At 43.1% G+C, this 19671-nt stretch overlaps 1 protein-coding gene across 1 annotated transcript; it reads right to left on the bottom strand.

The window, feature by feature from the left end:
* Positions 1-268: 268 nt before the first annotated feature.
* On the bottom strand, positions 269-18448 carry LOC134062011 (polymeric immunoglobulin receptor-like). Its single transcript, XM_062517883.1, has 4 exons — positions 18220-18448; positions 1155-1493; positions 715-1065; positions 269-627 (listed from the first exon to the last, which is right to left on the bottom strand). Exons 1-4 carry the CDS (start codon positions 18266-18268, stop codon positions 269-271), a joined length of 1098 nt encoding a protein of 365 aa, XP_062373867.1. The 5' UTR covers positions 18269-18448.
* Between the last annotated feature and the right edge of the window lie 1223 nt (positions 18449-19671).

Here is a 19671-nt window from a genome sequence, read left to right as displayed (position 1 = left end):
GTCTTGGGATGTTCTACAAAGTAAACATAAGAAATTGTTAGAAGAGGCATACAGTAATCATGCAATCTTGAAATGCTATACAGTACTTAGCTGTTAACAATGAGAGAAATTGTTAATATTTCCTTATTGATTACTTTCAGTCTTACACAAACACAAGGCAAAAAAATCAACATTTAATTAACAGAAATGAAATTGATTACTTTCATTAAAGCATAATTGTTCTGTCTTCCATGTTTGCTTGTGATGACATAAACATAGAAATGAAACTTTAATTGCCTTTTATGATGAGTGTGATAACTCGGATTCCTTCACTTTCATTGCTTTCGCTCGCACACGTGTATTTTCCTTGGTCCTCTTCAGTCAGCTTAGACAGAAGCAGAGATGCATTTCCTGGAGAACTGTCACTAAATGTCTGGACTCTACCACTGTACCGCTTATTTTCTTCTGGGTTCAGATCTCCAGTCAACACATAATACCCTGTCTTATCAATGACACGCCACTGAATCTCATCAGGTTTGGTCTGCAGGTCAGTACAGGAGCAGGACAGGAGAACAGACTCTCCTGGGGATCTGGTGATGGTCTCATTTTCACGTTCAGATATTATACAACCGTCTCCAGCTTCTTCTCCTGCTCATGAGAAAACCTCAGTCAGTGATACTTTATATTATGACATGATGATTAGAGATAAATCTATATAGAAATGAAAATAATTACTTTTTACAATGAGTGTGATTAATCGGAATCCTCCTTTTTTATTGGTTTCGATCTCACAAAAGTAGTCTCCCTGGTCCTCTTCAGTCAGGTCCGACAGAAGTAAGGACATGTTTCCTGGAAAACTGTTATTGAATGTCTGGACTCTACCACCGTAACGCTTCTTTTCTTCTTCGTTCAGATCTCCAAGCAACATGCACCCTCCTGTCTTATCAATGACACGCCACCGAATCCCATCAGGTGTGGTCTGCAGGTCAGTACAGGAGCAGGACAGGAGAACAGACTCTCCTGGGGATCTGGTGATGGTCTCATTTTCAGCTTCAGATATTTTACAGCCGTATCCAGGTTCTTCTCCTGCTCATGACAAAACCTCAGTCAGTGACACTTTATATTATGAAGTGATAATTAGAAAAAAGTCTACATCTATACATTGAAATAATTACTTTTTACGATGAGTGTGATTACTCTGATTCCTTCTCTTGTATTCATTTCAATTTGACAAATGTAGTCTCCCTGGTCCTCTTCAGTCAGGTTAGACAGAAGCAGAGATGCATTTTCAGGAGAGCGGTCACTGAATGTCTGGACTCTGCCACTGTACCGCTTCTTTACTTCTGGGTTCAGATCTCCAGTCATCGTGTGAAACCATTTCTTGTCATCACTGGCAAAACTCCACTGAATCTCATCAGGTGTGGTCTGCAGGTCAGTACAGGAGCAGGACAGGAGAACAGACTCTCCTGGGGATCTGGTGATGGTCTCCTCTTCAGGCTCAGATATTATACAACCTGCATGTAAGAGCCAATTTGAGTTTAATGTATGTTGCAAATTATTATTTGTTTTTTGGTTTGCTATGTGTGTGTGTTGATCTGTATGGGGGAGGAGCGCTGGGTTCTGCCATGTGGGTCACGTGACGCATGCAAACTTGTGCTTAGTTCAGTGTAATGCGGTCAGGCCAAGAGGCAATACAGTTTTCTGACCGACGAAGAAAGAGACTGAGTTTATTAGTTTATTGCAGCAAGATTGTGAAGATTTCGTTTTGTATTTTGAATCATTATTTATTAAACAGTGAAAAGGATTTTTGAGTTTGGATATTTTTTGGAACGTCGAGTCAAACTTATTTGCTAGTCGCCTGAACCACGTTATAGTGGCCACGGAAGACAAGAGTGCCACTTACATTAGTCAGAAAACTTTGCTTGGATTTAAGAAGACACGAAGTAAACCTATGTTACGAGTGTGGATATGAAGTGGAAGCCCGACGAGTGAGCTTGCCGTCAAAGCTTGAAAGACGTCGGAAGAAAGGGTGAGCTAAAAACGAAACTGTTCCATGCTAGCTGCCTAAAGGAAAATGCAGAGTCATGCAGTAAAGATCGCGGTGTTTAATTGAAGTCTGTTTTGAACCATCAAACGTTTTGGGAATCTCTGCACTGTAAAGAAGTTTAAGGACATTAGCAGTTGTTGTTGAAGAAAAACGATTTTGGACATTTGCTAGTGAATTGAGTGCATTGATTATTGAAGATGAAAGAACTTTCTGGAAACGAATTAACACCCGACGATGGTAGCCTCAAGAGGGCGCCAAAGCCCACTGAAAAGGCATTACAAGAAAAACTGCATAGGCTAATGGGAACAAGGAAAGGAAAATTCGCCCAGCTCACTGTTAAAATGAAAGAAATTGAGGAGCATATGAAAAATGATGACAGAGTGATAAAAGGTGCAGTTGGTAGAACAAAGAGTGCACTTTTGCAGAGTGATATGTGGAATCTACATAAAGATATTTTGGAGCTTAATGGTTCCATATTACCGTTGATGGATGAAGAGGAAAGAAAATTAGATCAAGAATGGTTTACTACTAAAATAACATCAGCAAAAGAATTTGGGGAAAATTATTCAGAATGGATCAGTCGTCAGCTTGAAAGTAATGAAGAAGCTCCAAGTACGCATTCAGATGTCCTGCAAGAACCAGAGGATGTCGATGTGGGTGATAGCGTTTCTCAAGTTAATTTGGTGGATTGTAGACCTAAAATTAGAAATGGATCTGTTGTTTCAGCTAGGTCAGGAAGATCCTCACGAAGCTCTCTATCCACTGTGCGCGCTAAAGAGGAAGCTGAACGTGCAGCACTCATTGCTCGAGCAGCTGCATTAGAACAAAGACAAGCTCTTGATCTTGAAGAAGCTAAGTTCAAGGCTAAAAGAGAGAAGTTGGAAGTTGATGCAGCACTAGCAGAATCCACTGCGAAATTGAAGGTGTTAGAGACATATGAGGAAAATGGAATGAACAGTTACGCGTCAAAGTGGTCTGCTAGGGGAAAGTTAAAGGACCAAACAAACACCATGCACTCATTGGTAGGACAAGGATTGCAGAGCTCCAGACTTGAGTCACATCAGCCGACGTGGAACAAGCAAAGACAACCTGCAAAACAAAAAGACAATGATGAGAGAGACCTCCATCAAGTGTTGCAGAAACAAAGTGTCATCACAGAGATGCTGGTTAAGCAGCATAATTTAACTAGTCTGCCACGTAAAGAGGTTCCAGTGTTCAAAGGTGATCCTCTCACCTACAAATCGTTCATCAGAGCATTTGAACATGCTGTAGTTAGCAAGGCTGATACTTACCAGGATATGTTTTACTATCTGGAGCAGTATACCAGTGGTGAATCGCAGGAACTGGTCCGGAGTTGTGAGCATATGCCGTCTGAAAGAGGCTACAAAGAAGCTAGAAGGTTATTGCAGAAGCATTATGGCAATGAACTAAAGATTGCAAACGCTTACATGGAAAAGGCTTTGAATTGGCCCAACATCAAAATGGAGGATGGCAAAGCTCTTAATGCATATGCGTTGTTCCTTACTGGCTGCAAGAACACCATGGGTGATTTAGATTTCATGGAAGAAATGGACAACCCTACTAATATGCGGACTGTTCTTTCAAAGCTTCCTTATAGACTGCGTGAGAAATGGAGAGTGACTGCTTTTGAAATACAAGAGAAGGGGAGAGGGCGTGCAAGGTTCTCTGAACTGGTAGAGTACATTGAGCGACAGGCCAGAATTGTAATGGACCCCTTGTTTGGAAGCATGTCAGAGTCTCACGGGAGCAAAGAAGGAAAGGACAAGTTTACAAGGGACAAGAAAGCTATGAGAAGCAGCCAAAAGGGAAGCAGCAGCTTTGCCACAGGTGTTGTGGCTACACAAGAAGAAAAGGAACAAGACGTGACAATCAAGAAAGCTCCTGCTGTCACTTTGCAGAAACCTTGTGCTTACTGTCAAAACGCACACACTTTCCTTGAGTGTAGAAAGATTAAAGAACTACCTCACAAAGAAAGACTGGATTTCTTGAAATCTAAAGGCTTGTGTTTCGGATGTCTTTCGCCGGGACACCTCAGCAAGGACTGCAAAAAGAGAGCAAAGTGTCAAACATGTTCTCTGAGACATCCAGATATTTTGCACTTTGACAGAAAAGGCAGTGTGGCTGCTAGTGACAAGAAAGGAGATAACTCTGATGTCAAAGAAACCTCCAACGCCTGTGTTGCTCTGAAGCAGGAAGCATGTGCTTACATTGGGGCCGGAGGAAAATGTGCACTGGCTGTCTTACCTGTCAAAATTAAATCAAAGAGGAGTGATAGATATGTGGAAACATATGCGTTTATAGATCCAGGCAGCACAGCAAGCTTTTGCACTAATGACCTCGTAGCAAAGCTGAACATTAAGGGCAGGCGAACTCAGATTCTTCTTAACACCATGGGCTGTAGTAGAGCAGATGATAGTAAAGTTTTGAAGACATCTGTCCTGACAGACTTGGAAGTCTGTGGTGTGGATGAGGATACCTACATTGACTTGCCCAGAGTATTCACCCATAGCTTTATTCCAGTACAGAAGGAGAACATTCCCAAACAGGAGGACATAGCAATATGGCCTTACCTGAAAGATGTGTCCTTACCTTGCATTGACGCTGAAGTTGGGCTGCTTATAGGCACCAATGTCCCAAGGGCGATGGAGCCTTGGCAAGTGATACACAGCGAAGGGGATGGACCCTATGCGGTGAGAACTGCCTTGGGTTGGGTGGTAAATGGACCACTAAAACAAGGTGACTGTCAAAGCCACACAGTCAACCGTCTGTCAGTCATGGAGATAGAGGAACTGTTACGACAACAGTACAATGCAGACTTCCCGGAGCGTGACTGTGAAGAAAAAGAAGAAATGTCACAGGAGGATCTCAAATTCATGTCTATGGTGGCCAATTCAGCTAAATTGTTGAATGGCCATTACTGCATTAGTTTGCCATTGAAAGATGAGACAATGAAGATGCCGAACAATCGCTGTATCGCAGAACAGCGAGTCACCAGCCTGAAAAGGAAATTGAAAAGACATGCAAGCTTCTGTGAGGACTACAAGGCGTTTATGGATGATGTAATTGAGAATGGTTATGCAGTCAAGGTCCCCACAGAGCAGCTATTGCGTGAGGATGGTAGGGTGTGGTACATTCCTCACCATGGAGTGTACCACCCCAAGAAAAAGAAGATTCGCGTAGTCTTTGACTGCACAGCTTCTTATAGAGGAGTCTCTCTAAATGAACAGCTGTTGCAGGGTCCAAACCTTACCAACACGCTTGTTGGTGTCTTGACGAGGTTTAGGCAAGAACCAGTGGCGTTGATGGCAGATGTCAAGGCCATGTTTTATCAAGTCAAAGTCCCGGAGGAAGATGCAGATCTTCTTCGCTTCTTGTGGTGGCCGGAGGGCAACCTGGATGAAGAGATTAAGGAATTCAGAATGACTGTTCACCTTTTTGGTGCTACGTCTTCACCAAGTTGCTCGTCTTATGCCTTGAGGAAAACAGCCGAAGATAACAGGGAAACAGCTAACCAGGAAGCAGTGAACACAGTTCTCCACAATTTTTATGTGGATGACTGTCTAAAGTCAGTCTCATCGGAGACTCAGGCAGTCGATCTTGTGCGGGATCTAAAAGCACTTTGTGCTAAGGGAGGCTTCCAACTGACGAAATGGGTTAGCTCAAGCAAGGCTGTTCTGTTGACCATCCCAGAAGAAGAGCGAGCCACAGAGGTCAAAGACTTGGACTTAAGTCACGACATTCTTCCCCTAGAGCGTGCCCTGGGTGTACAATGGTGCACAAACACAGACAGTTTCAAGTTCCAGCTGAACATTCCTGAGAAGCCCATGACAAGGCGTGGGATCCTGTCCGTTGTTAATGCACTATACGACCCACTTGGATTTTTGGCGCCAGCTATTCTGCCAGCGAAGCAAATTCTGAGGGCTCTGTGTGATCAGAAGTATGGCTGGGATCAAGAAATCAGCGATCAACATGCACGGAGATGGCAAGAATGGTTGTCAGAGCTAAAGCTGCTAGAGGGATATACAGTAAGCAGGTGTGTGAAGCCGATGAAATTTGGACCTTTGCATTCAGCACAATTGCACCACTTTGCTGATGCATCGGAAAATGGCTATGGTACTGCCACCTACTTACTACTGACGAACGAAAAGGGAGAGAAGAGCTGCACTCTGTTGCTAGGAAAGGCCAGAGTAGCACCTTTGAAACATGTTACAATCCCACGGCTGGAGCTAACAGCCGCCGTGGTGGCTGTAAGAATGGATCAAATGTTACAACGAGAACTGCAGGTGTCACTCCAAGACTCCATCTTTTGGACGGACAGCACCACAGTTTTGAGATATATTGGAAATGAACACAGTCGCTTCAAGACTTTTGTCGCAAACAGAGTCAATGCGATAAGGGATCACTGTTGTCCTTCTCAATGGCGCTATGTGAAGTCAGCAGAAAATCCGGCGGATCAAGCCTCAAGGGGACTGAAGGTGAGGGAGTTTGTGGAAAGCGAGACTTGGTTGCAAGGCCCGAGCTTCCTTCTGAAGTCTGAAGAGGATTGGCCCAAAGTACCTTACTTAACAGACATAGCCTTAGAGGATCCTGAGGTCAAGTCTTGTGCAGTAAGAGTTGAAGAGGTTGTTCAGGAAAAGACGTGGTCCTTGGATACGCTCATTTCCCACTACTCAGATTGGACGCGGCTGAAAAGAGCAGTGGCTTGGCTTTTGAAGCTGAAAGAAATGCTGCTTCTATTGAGAAAGGAAAGAAGAGTGTTTAAGGACAAAATCAGAGTGTCGGAAAGCTGTTCTAAACAACAGGAGCTGCTGACAACAGCACACATGGATAAGTTTAAGACGACTCTGAAACCTACAGTGCTCACCATAGAAGATCTGGAAGAGGCTGAAATGGAGATAATTCGTGTTAGTCAGCTACAGACTTACCCAGAGGAGATCTTGGCTCTTCAAACAGGTGGAAATGTTCGAAAGACCAGCTCCATCTACAAATTGGATCCATTTCTCAAGGATGGAATTGTCAGGGTTGGTGGACGACTCTCCAGATTGTCCATGCCAGAGGAGACGAAACACCCTGCAATTCTTTTCAAGGGGTCAACTGTTGCTGCTCTTATCTTGCAACACATCCATAAGGAAATAGGTCATTGTGGACGCAACTACATGCTATCCAGGCTGCGCACTAAGTATTGGATACCTCAAGTAAGCTCAGCAATCAGAGGCATCATTTCTAAGTGCACAGTCTGCAGAAGACTCAATAGCAGGTTGGGAGAACAAAAGATGGCTGATCTGCCATTGGATCGTATCACGTCAGATCAGCCTCCTTTTACAAACACAGGAGTTGACTTCTTTGGGCCTTTTGAGGTCAAGAGAGGGCGAGGCCGCGTTAAAAGGTATGGCGTGCTTTTTACCTGCCTTAACATAAGAGCCGTCCACATTGAGATTGCCCATAGTCTGGACACCGACTCCTGCATAAATGCGCTCCGACGGTTTACATGCAGAAGAGGACAAGCCAAAATCATGCGCTCAGACAATGGGACAAATTTCGTTGGCGCAGAAAGGGAGTTACGTGAGGCACTGGAAGAATTGAATCAGACAAGAATCACTAATGCAATGATGGAGAAAGGAGTGAAATGGATCTTCAATGCCCCTGCAGCCTCTCATCACGGCGGTGTATGGGAAAGACAGATCCGTACAGTCCGGAAGATTTTGAACTCAATTGTCAGACTGCAGACTTTGGATGATGAAGGACTGCTAACTGTCATGTGTGAGGTGGAGTCCATCATTAACAACAGGCCTCTCACACCGGCATCGGACGATCCCAATGATTTAGATGTCTTAACACCCAATCATCTGCTGTTGTTAAAGGCGCAACCAAGTATCCCGCCTGGACTCTTTTCAAAGAATGACCAATATGCTCAACGACGATGGCGGCAGGTGCAATATATTGCAGACCTGTTTTGGGCCAGGTGGCTCAAGGAGTACCTACCGTTGCTTCAAAGTCGGCAGAAGTGGTCAAGACCGAGAAGGAACTTTCAAGTGGGAGACGTCGTCTTAATAGCAGACCAGACCGCTCCGCGTAATTCGTGGATAATGGGACGCATCACGAAGACTCACCCAGATGTCAAAGGTGCGGTAAGGCGAGCTGTTGTAAAAACGAAGACCAACCAACTGGACAGACCTGTGAGTAAGCTGTGCCTGATACAAGAGTCAGGATAAAAGGACTCAAGGACTGTTGAACTGGACTCTCATAGTGTTGATGTGTGTGCAAACTTGTGTAATATGTACAATGTTAGTGTACATGAAAGATTGTATAATTTGATGGCTCTTAGTAAGTAATAATTTGGTAATTGTTCCGCCCATAGCATAAACAATTAGGGGCCGGATATGTAAGAGCCAATTTGAGTTTAATGTATGTTGCAAATTATTATTTGTTTTTTGGTTTGCTATGTGTGTGTGTTGATCTGTATGGGGGAGGAGCGCTGGGTTCTGCCATGTGGGTCACGTGACGCATGCAAACTTGTGCTTAGTTCAGTGTAATGCGGTCAGGCCAAGAGGCAATACAGTTTTCTGACCGACGAAGAAAGAGACTGAGTTTATTAGTTTATTGCAGCAAGATTGTGAAGATTTCGTTTTGTATTTTGAATCATTATTTATTAAACAGTGAAAAGGATTTTTGAGTTTGGATATTTTTTGGAACGTCGAGTCAAACTTATTTGCTAGTCGCCTGAACCACGTTATAGTGGCCACGGAAGACAAGAGTGCCACTTACACTGCAGAAATAACATAGTACACAAAAACACCTTTTACTATGGAACACAAACACTTGCATACACACTTTCCTTTTCCATCTAATAAGTTTAGCTTTCTAATGTTAAAATAAACATATTATTTCCTCCTCCTACTCAAGCGAGTAGGACGCATTTCTTGCTGCTCCTGCTTTACTATCCCTTTAGCAATTTTCACTCTTTTTCTTTCTTTTATTTCATTTACAAGCTAGGTTAGCAAAGACGGTGAAACTTTAATAGTTAGTTTTTACTTTACATGAACGGCAAGTCACCTTGAAGTTGGATTAAACAACATGCACTCCTCCGGCCCGAGACGCAGGAGATCATGTAGTAAATGTACTGAACTAGAACAGAGGATTTCTGCCTTGGAATCAAAGATTGGTGCCCTTTCATCAAAGACGGATGAACTACGAGAGACATCTCATGAAGTGAGTACAGTGACAACTGAAAATGCAGAGAATGTAACTCAACAATCTTCCAATAGCATTGAATGCATCGACCTCACAAAGCAAAATGAGAGTTCTGAGCCTTGGCGCAGGCAAGGTGCCAGGCCAAAAAGCAAAAAACGTAATACAAGAACTGTACGTACCTCAACACCAGTAAACTCAGATGTTAATTCCAGGCCTCGGATCAGAAATACAGACAGATCAGCAAACCATAGGGCTTGTGGTCCTAGGGGTGACCCAGAGCCCCTAAAACTATGGAACAGATTTGATTGCCTCCAGGACGTGAGAGAGGTTTTTCCCAGGGAAAAAACCCAAAACAGGCAGCGAGCAAACCACAACAATAGAAAGACGGGCACAGACAAGAAGCAGCACTCGGCACCTGTTCATCCCACAACCCTCATTCTAGGCGACTCTACAGTGAGACTTTTAAATGGGGAAAGGATGATTGTATGTTGTTTCCCAAATGTTTCAGTGTCTGACACAAAAAACAAACTGGCAGAACTGGTGTCAAAATATACAACTATCAAGCGCATCATTGTGCATGTTGGAGCAAATGACATTTACAAAGAACAACTGTATGTCCAACAAGATTTCAAGGAACTTTTCTCTGCTCTATTTGAACTTGGATTACAAACTTTCATCAGTGGCCCACTCCCAGCAGAGGGAAGCTTTGTTTTTACGAGACTGTTTAGTTTAAACACCTGGCTCGCAAAAACATGCTTTTCAGTTGGGATGAATTTTATTGACAATTTCAACCTTTTCTGGAATCGCAGGGAATATTTCAGACCAAAAAGCACAGAGCTGAGTTGGACTGGAGCCAAGATCTTAACACAGAACTATCACCTCTCTCTCTTGCACCCAACATTTTCTCTGCCAACCTTGAGCCAAGCCTCTGATAAGCGCTCAGTAGCCACACAAACGGAACAAACTGAGGACATCAACATGCAGACCTTGGAGAAACATAAACAACCAGAACAACAATGCCCAGCCACGTCCACTGGACATGATAAGATGGGTGCTGCTAAAATGATTCATAGTAAATCACTGGCGTCAAACTCTGCGAAATCTCAGCAAACAAATGGATGTCATGAACAGGAGAAGATAGCACCTATCAAAGCTGTTGGAAGGCTATCAGAAAGGAAGGGTCATGTACCAGTGCCCCTCCCCACCTCCGTTGACTCCTTGCCACCACAAAGCCATAACAACATGGAACACACTACTGGAATACTTGCTAATAGCGAAGCAACAAACCCCCCAGAACCCCATCTGGCAGATGGAGACTGTGACAGAGCGCACCGCGTCTGTCACGCAAGCGGGCGCATTCCCGCCAGTAAGAACAATGGGAACCGAGTTTGCACTTGAACGCAGACATTAGTATACACATACAGGAGAAATGAAATAAATGATGTAATGCATATGTAGGAAACTATGGAATAACTATGTATTATGTCGTGGTACAATGCGAAGGAATATTGGTTAGGCCGTGCGCTTAACATGGCTATAGCGGCTGATGCAAGGCATAATGTCGGGGTAGTTGTGGCGGGTTTCGTGCGCGCAGAAACCGCTGCGACTGTGCCAATGTTTGTCTGTGTATTGTGTATTGTCTATTCTATGTATTGTTGTCCTTACCTGATGTCTACCTGTCTTCCGGGGTGCGACAAGAGTGTCGGAGGTGAGACCCAGTTAAAGGGACGGGGCGCGCTCCCATAAGGGAAGCGCTCATGGAGACAGGGGTGTTTCTGTAGTTTTGTTTTATTTGTTATTTTGGGGGACTGTAGCCAAGGAATTATGATTGCACAGGAATGTGGTCAAGTAAGGTATTGCGCTGGTATAGTATCTAGCCTAAGAGGATACATTATTGCGCTGATTGATTATTTGCTGTGTTTGGTCTGCGCCAATAGCATAAAAAGAGTATTGGGCGCTTCATTCGAGAGATGGGCCTCTGCCGTGAGAGGGCACATTGTCTCGGTCTGTATGGGTACGTAAAGGGCCTAGCTTCAGTGGGCATTATCCCATGTTTTTGTTTTTCGTTTTGATCAGTGTTTTTCTTTTGTTTTGTATGTCTCTTGTCTAAAACCTACCGGTAGCTCAATAATAAAAAAGAAGTTTTCTTCTACTTTGGCATCTCTCGACCTGAGTCTCTCCATCTGCACGGACACATTATCACATTTGGTGGCAGCGGAAAAACAACAAGTGTCTAAGACCAGGCGGAAATGTCAAGGTATGGGTCCAAAAGCACACCAGAAGAAAGACGACGGGACCGAGGCGATACGCGCTAATGACCAGACGCAAGGCGAGGAGGGGGAAACGCTCAACAATTTGCCCTCCTGCAAGGCGAAGGCCAGCGAGAAAGGCAGGAGAGAGGAGGAGGACTCTCCACGTCGGCGCCAGTGTCCAGAGCCCCAAGACCAGCTCTAGGTATGCCGAGTTGGGATGGAGGGCCAGCGACAGGGAGGGCGGCGGCAGCAGCGGCGGCAGCGGCAGGGCTGATGGCAGCGCCTACTCCAGCAGCAGCAGCAGCCGCGGCAGGGCCAACGGCAGCGCCCACTCCAGCAGCAGCAGCGGCAGGGCCAACGGCAGCATCTACTAGCAGCAGTGGTGGAGACAGCGGCTCCAGCGGCAACAGCAGGGGTTCAAGCTGCGGCAGCGGTGACTGCTCCAGCGGCAACAACAGGGGCCCGGCAGTGGCTCAATCGGATGGACACAAACTCACGGGTAACTCGAGGGTACCTGTCCCTGCAGCCGTACAGGTTTGTTGTGCGGTACAGGGCCGGGGTCGAGAATGTGACTACGGACTACCGGTCTAGGGTCTTCGGGGACGAAGACTCTTGAGGTGGGGGGTTATGTGACAGAGCGCACCGCGTCTGTCACGCAAGCGGGCGCATTCCCGCCAGTAAGAACAATGGGAACCGAGTTTGCACTTGAACGCAGACATTAGTATACACATACAGGAGAAATGAAATAAATGATGTAATGCATATGTAGGAAACTATGGAATAACTATGTATTATGTCGTGGTACAATGCGAAGGAATATTGGTTAGGCCGTGCGCTTAACATGGCTATAGCGGCTGATGCAAGGCATAATGTCGGGGTAGTTGTGGCGGGTTTCGTGCGCGCAGAAACCGCTGCGACTGTGCCAATGTTTGTCTGTGTATTGTGTATTGTCTATTCTATGTATTGTTGTCCTTACCTGATGTCTACCTGTCTTCCGGGGTGCGACAAGAGTGTCGGAGGTGAGACCCAGTTAAAGGGACGGGGCGCGCTCCCATAAGGGAAGCGCTCATGGAGACAGGGGTGTTTCTGTAGTTTTGTTTTATTTGTTATTTTGGGGGACTGTAGCCAAGGAATTATGATTGCACAGGAATGTGGTCAAGTAAGGTATTGCGCTGGTATAGTATCTAGCCTAAGAGGATACATTATTGCGCTGATTGATTATTTGCTGTGTTTGGTCTGCGCCAATAGCATAAAAAGAGTATTGGGCGCTTCATTCGAGAGATGGGCCTCTGCCGTGAGAGGGCACATTGTCTCGGTCTGTATGGGTACGTAAAGGGCCTAGCTTCAGTGGGCATTATCCCATGTTTTTGTTTTTCGTTTTGATCAGTGTTTTTCTTTTGTTTTGTATGTCTCTTGTCTAAAACCTACCGGTAGCTCAATAATAAAAAAGAAGTTTTCTTCTACTTTGGCATCTCTCGACCTGAGTCTCTCCATCTGCACGGACACATTATCACAGAGACTCTGGACTTTTATTCCTTGATTTCCCATCACTACACACACCCAATAACCACCCCACCCAATCTAACTACCCAGGCCACCCAAACCCACCTAATATCCCATCCCAATCCCTTCCTCATCATTCCACCACCCAAACAAACTCCACAGGATCCCCCACATACCCGTCACCATCCCCACTCAAGCACATGATGTTCCCTGCAACAATGGAGAGACTGCTACCAGCAGCCAGGCAGATTTTCAACAGCCCAAGACCTTCAGCACTGAAGCGCAGTGCACCTCCACGCCCTCCCCCTCCGCATGCAAAAGGATCACCTACGCAGCAACAACTTCATGAGAGTATTGTATGATATTCTGTGGGTCCCTGCAATAGAAATGGTAGTGACAGTAGTTTTGAGAACATGCCGGGACCCAGTAAGCCTATGTCATTTTCTATTCCTGTTCTGACAAGTAATAGAAGACTAGCACATCGAGCCTACAGGGTAAACCAGTCAAATCTCCTACCTGTACCACTACAGCCTCAGATTTCCCCAGTGGATCATAGCTCCCCAACTCTTACAGCAAAACTAGCTCTCCTAAACATCAGATCTCTTTCAAACAAATCATTCTTAATTAATGATCTTATTTGCACATACAACCTTGATTTTTTACTCTTAACTGAGACATGGTTAGACCAAGCAAACAGTGCTGCTACCCTCATCGAATCTGCTCCACCAAATTTCAGTTTTTTGAGTGCTACCAGAGCAAATAAAAGAGGAGGGGGGATAGCTACAATTTTCAAGGCATCCTTTCAGTGCAATCAGTCATCATTTGGTGAATTTACTTCATTTGAATATCTGTGTGCAAGCATTAAGTCTTCTCCTCAGATTTTACTACTGACTATTTACAGGCCTCCAAAACATTCAGCTAAAGTCTTTCTTGAAGAGTTTGGTGAACTGCTATCAGTCATTTGCATAGAGTTTGACTGTCTTATTATATCAGGGGATCTAAACCTACATGTGGATAATCCTGAAAACAATTATGCCAAGGAATTCATTGCACTAATCGACACTTTCTCCCTAACACAGCATATACAGGAGCCAACACACTCTCAAGGCCATACACTCGACCTCGTTATCACAAAGGGTCTCAATGTCTCCACAGCTGTTAAAGACCTGGCGTTATCTGATCATTTCTGCGTGTTCTTTGATGTGTCTATGTCCCCACACAGTCAGAACAGATCTATGTTGGTAAAAAGGAGAATCATAAATGATAAGACAAGTGTTCTTTTTGAGCAAGCACTCTCACAGACATCAAGTAATTTGTCAGACTCAGTAGAAGACTTATTGGATCACTTTAATGCAAAAATGGCAAACATTATGGATGGCATTGCTCCCTTAAAATCCAAGAAAGTTAAGGACAAACAGAAAGCACCATGGAAGCAAAATCCAGCGGTTAAACTCCTAAAAAGAGAGTGTAGGAAGACTGAAAGAAAATGGCGTAAATACAAACTTCAGATCCACTATGACATCCATAAAGACATGCTCCGCACATATAACTTTGAAATGTGCAAAGCAAGACAGTCTTTCTTTTCTAACATCATCAGTAGGAGTTCAAATAACACTCGTGTTTTATTTTCCACTGTCGAAAAGTTAACAAATCCTCCCTCACAATTAGTGCCCGAACTTCTCTCAACTAATAAATGCAATGAGTTTTCATGTTTTTTTAAAGGTAAAATTGACAAAATCAGACTCAATATATCTGCTAAATTACTCATTCAACACCCGGAACTTCCAGCTACAAATAGAGGGAAACTTAACTTGATGTCAGAGTTCAATTTGATAGACTACGAAACACTTGAAAAAACAGTACAGATTCTCAGCTCCTCCACGTGTGTCTTAGACACCCTGCCTACAAATTTCTTCAAAACTGTTTTTCACCTTATAGCCTCAGATGTCCTTCACATTGTAAATACATCACTGCTGTCTGGCACTTTTCCTAAGTCACTAAAAACAGCTGTTGTAAAGCCACTGCTCAAGAAGAATAACCTGGATGCCTCCATTTTAAACAATTACAGGCCCATATCCAATCTACCTTTTATTGGCAAAATTATTGAAAAAGTAGTCTTTAATCAACTAACCACCTTCCTAACATCAAATGGGTATTTTGATTACTTTCAGTCTGGTTTTCGGGCAAATCACAGCACTGAAACAGCTCTCATTAAGGTTTTCAATGACATACGTCTCAACACAGATTCTGGTAAAACATCAGTCCTAGTGCTACTGGACCTTAGCGCAGCATTTGACACTGTTGATCACAATATTTTACTACACAGACTAGAACACTGGGTTGGATTTACAGGCATAGTTCTAAACTGGCTCAAATCATATCTACAAGAAAGGAGCTTCTTTGTTGCCATCGGCAACTGTACCTCAACACCAACATCCCTGACCTGTGGTGTTCCCCAGGGGTCGATCTTGGGGCCACTATTATTCAACCTCTATATGCTCCCACTTGGACAAATCATCCAAAATAATTTGATTTCATATCATAGCTATGCAGATGACACACAAATTTACTTAGCTCTGTCACCAAAAGACTATGGTCCCCTTGAATCTCTATGTCAGTGTATAGAACAAATCAACACTTGGATGGCTCAAAATTTTCTTCAGCTGAACAAAGAAAAAACTGAAGCAATTATATTTGGTAAAAAGGAGGAAAGGATTAAGGTTGCCACTCTCCTTGAAACAAAAGGATTGAAAGCAAAGGATACTGTTAAAAATCTCGGTGTATTAATCGACAGTGATCTAAATTTCAACAGTCACATGAAAATGATAACTAAATCAGCTTTTTATCACCTCAAAAATATTGCCAAACTGAGAGGGCTAATGTCAAAACATGACTTAGAAAAACTCATTCATGCATTTATCTCTAGCAGGGTTGATTACTGCAATGGGCTTTTCACAGGCCTTCCTAAAAAGACTATCAAACAGCTTCAGATGATTCAAAATGCAGCAGCTAGGGTTCTCACAAAAACAAAAAGAACTGAGCACATTACTCCAATTCTTAAATCTCTGCACTGGCTTCCAGTATGTCACAGAGTTGACTTTAAAACACTACTAATTGTTTATAAATCAGTAAATGGAGCAGGACCTAAATACCTATCAGACATGTTTCAGCAGTACACACCTTCTCGTCCTCTGAGGTCTCAGGAGAAAAACCTCTTAGTAAAGCCTGCTGTTAGAACTAAACATGGCGAAGCAGCTTTTAGCTGCTATGCGGCTCAGCTTTGGAACCAACTTTCTGATGACATTAAAAAGGCCCCAAATGCAGCCTGTTTTAAATCTAGACTTAAGACCAAATTGTTCTCAGATGCTTTCTGCTAACTGTCTGTTAATTACTCCATCTGGAGTCTTTTATGTTAATTATTCCTTATTGATTTGATCTTGATCTATGCTTTGTTTTTATTTTATATTATGATCTTTTTATTATTATTATTATTATTATTTTTATTACTATTACTCTTTGCCCATCTATGCTTTTATCTGCTATAATTACTGTTTGGTTTTTGTTTATGTAAAGCACATTGAATGACCTCTGTGTATGAAATGTGCTATATAAATAAACTTGACTTGACTTGACTTGACTTGACTATAATTTAACCTTTAGCTACGGTGTGGTCTCCCATTTTGTGTCACAGCTGCTTTGAGCCAGGTAGCTGTGACACTAGTAAGTAACAGAGACTTGACTGGTCTCATGAAAACACCTCCTCATCTTTGTCCGATCCTGCAGCAGATCAAGTGCCATTTCTAAAAACAAAGTTTAATCACACACATCTGGATTTTTTTTGAGGTGCGAGACCAAAAAACAGTTATCAGAGACAAAAGTAAAATCTGTGCACCGGAAAGCTCCCAATATAGTTCCTTTTTTAAATTTTCAGCTACGTTTCAGGCCCTTACGATCTGAGGAAGGGCCGTAAGGATCTAGCCTGACTCTCGCCAGACCCTTGTAATTCCGCCATGCTCCACCAGAGGCTGAGCTCCACACAAGGGTCTGGACGCGAGGGCAATCCAAACCCCTGGGCTAGTGATCAAAAAATAAGCAACCAATCAGGAGCGCCGAGGCGAGTGTTTGATTCAAATAACAATGGCGGCACGCAGCGAGGAGTCTTGTGCTGACATTGATTCTGCTATTTCAACCGTTTTGTCGAATCTATCGAGTATTCATTCTTTAAAAGATTAACAGAGAATAGTTTTGAAGACATTTATTGGTGGCAAGGATGTTTTTACTCTTCTTCCGACCGGGTTTGGCAAGAGCTTGAAGAAGCCTAGCACGTCATTCAAGATAACAGGCAAGTGGTTTATCGAATCACATGCGAGGATGTTTTACAAGGACCCGCCTTCAGAAATACATCTCCCATCGAGAAGTCCCAGATCCTTGTGTGAAGCAGACAGCGAACTACAGGATCTGGCGAAAGTCAGGTTAGTAAGGATCTGAAACGTAACTGAAAAAATAAAACAGGAACCATATTGGGAGCTCTCCGGTGGGCAGATTTTTACTTTTGTCTCTGATGCTATTTCTAAAATATACTATTGCATATTGTAATATATTCTAAAATATAATATTACTCCCTGAGAGTAAATACTGTAGCTTTGCTACCAAGGGTGCTTGTGTCTACCATGTACACCTGGGTGTATGCCCTCTGGGTAACATTGTTGGCTATTGACACCTGGGTGCAAAGAGTGCTCATTTCTTTAAGCTGCATGAAACTGCTAACGTATTTAATCTGCATTGTACATTTCACATAAATTGCACATAAAGATAAACATTGATGACATACTTAACTGTTTAACATTTCCCAAATAAAGATGAGCAAATGATGAAGGTTTGAGATGTCCTGTACTATTTGTAGACAGTTCTGTTTTTGAACATTCATATGCTGCTATGTCCATATAAGTGGAGCAGCATGCGTGATTATAATAGGCAACTTCAGATAAACCCAGTTTTACTCATCAATAAATAACTTTTCCTCAGACTTTATGTCAAAATACAAGAAGAAAATAATTAAGCTTTTTATGAAGAGGCTTATAACCCACTCAATTGAAGATCATGTAACACACACGCTATAGGCTACACGTACATGATCCCAATCTACTGTATTAAAACATACTTTGCACCTATTAGACACATACACACCTACACACTCTCAGTATGACATGAAATGTTAGAACTCACCAACAGTGACCTGCAGAGCTGTGTAAAGCAGACAGAGGCAGAGCTTCATCTTCAGAGAAGGTTCTGACACAAACGACACAATCACACAAACATCACTGACTATGGCATGTTCCTCCTCACAAAGAGCCACACTTCGGGATCTTTTCCACTGTTGGTTGGTTCTTCACTTTTGCATTGACTCCTCTGTTGGCGAACACTTCTTTTCTCTGAAGCGATATAAGGAGTGATACTGCTGCTCTCGGCTGCTGCATACTCTACATTAGTTGGGCAGAAATCTACCAAGTTCCTGTTTAGTGTTTCCATCTTCAGTTTCATCACCTGCATAGGGGGTGACAAATGTTTTTTTTTTTTTTTTTCTTAATCTACACAAAAATGACAGTTACCCCAATCCACAAGTCCACGTTTCCTTTTGTTCATATCTTGATTATGTACTGGTATTCAAATGTTCCTCCCAGGACTGTTTCTCATACTAGCTTTTTACTACTCACACCCCGATCACAATTTTCTGTGTTTTCTGTGTAATTTTTATGTTTTTCTTTCTCTTCCTGCCTTTCAGGTTGCCCGAAAAAAGTTTTCTGTGAATACAAGGTATTCAATTAAAATGCAAAGAGGTCCAGTTGCTAAAATTTCATCCCAGCAAAGGTCCGAATCTTATTGTCACTCAAAATAGTGTACCCTGATGTTAATGAAATCAATAACGCATGTACATTTCTATTTAATTTATTGTCAAATTTCAAGTGTTTTCAAACATGCACACAGACACACACGCACATAGATACATACACACAGGTATGCGCACACTCACATACATGCACAACGTACACACACACGCATAAACACATCTAGTTATTCAGAATAGCGGCAGATTCAAACACACCTGTCTACACAGGAAATAAACGAGCTCACCGAGAGCCTTTCGAGCAACTATAGTCAATGGAGACACACACATCCACAGGCACACACACTACACACTACATGCACAAACAGATTTGTAGTCCTCCACTAAAATGAATACATTTGCATGTTCATCTGCACACAGTAGGCTTATAGTCTTAAACAGAATGTTATAAAAAGTATCGACTTGATTTCACATTATTGATGCAATTGATGGATTACTTGTTGAAACTATTGTACCCTCAGTTTTTAGCTGCACATAGCCTAATTACTATTAGAAATCTAGACGCCTCTAGCGGCACAAATCGAATTTGGCAGCAAATCTAATTCTTCAGATCAGGAGATTCACTTCCCTGTTTGGTTGACCTAGACTAGGCCACCAACGCGCTCGTGAGATGCGTGTAGACATCAGACGGAACGAACACAAGTTTACAGGACTGCTGTGTTCCCGCTGTTCAATCTTGTGAAGTTTCTTCCGTTTTTCATGCCCTGAATGGTAATGAATGGGTTTCATGTTCATCTTCTGAATGTAGCCTATGGAACACTGTCGCTGTACCT

Source organism: Sardina pilchardus, chromosome 17, assembly GCF_963854185.1.
Source record: "Sardina pilchardus chromosome 17, fSarPil1.1, whole genome shotgun sequence".
Classification (NCBI taxonomy): Eukaryota; Metazoa; Chordata; class Actinopteri; order Clupeiformes; family Clupeidae; genus Sardina; species Sardina pilchardus.
This window is presented reverse-complemented; position numbering and strand designations above follow the sequence as displayed.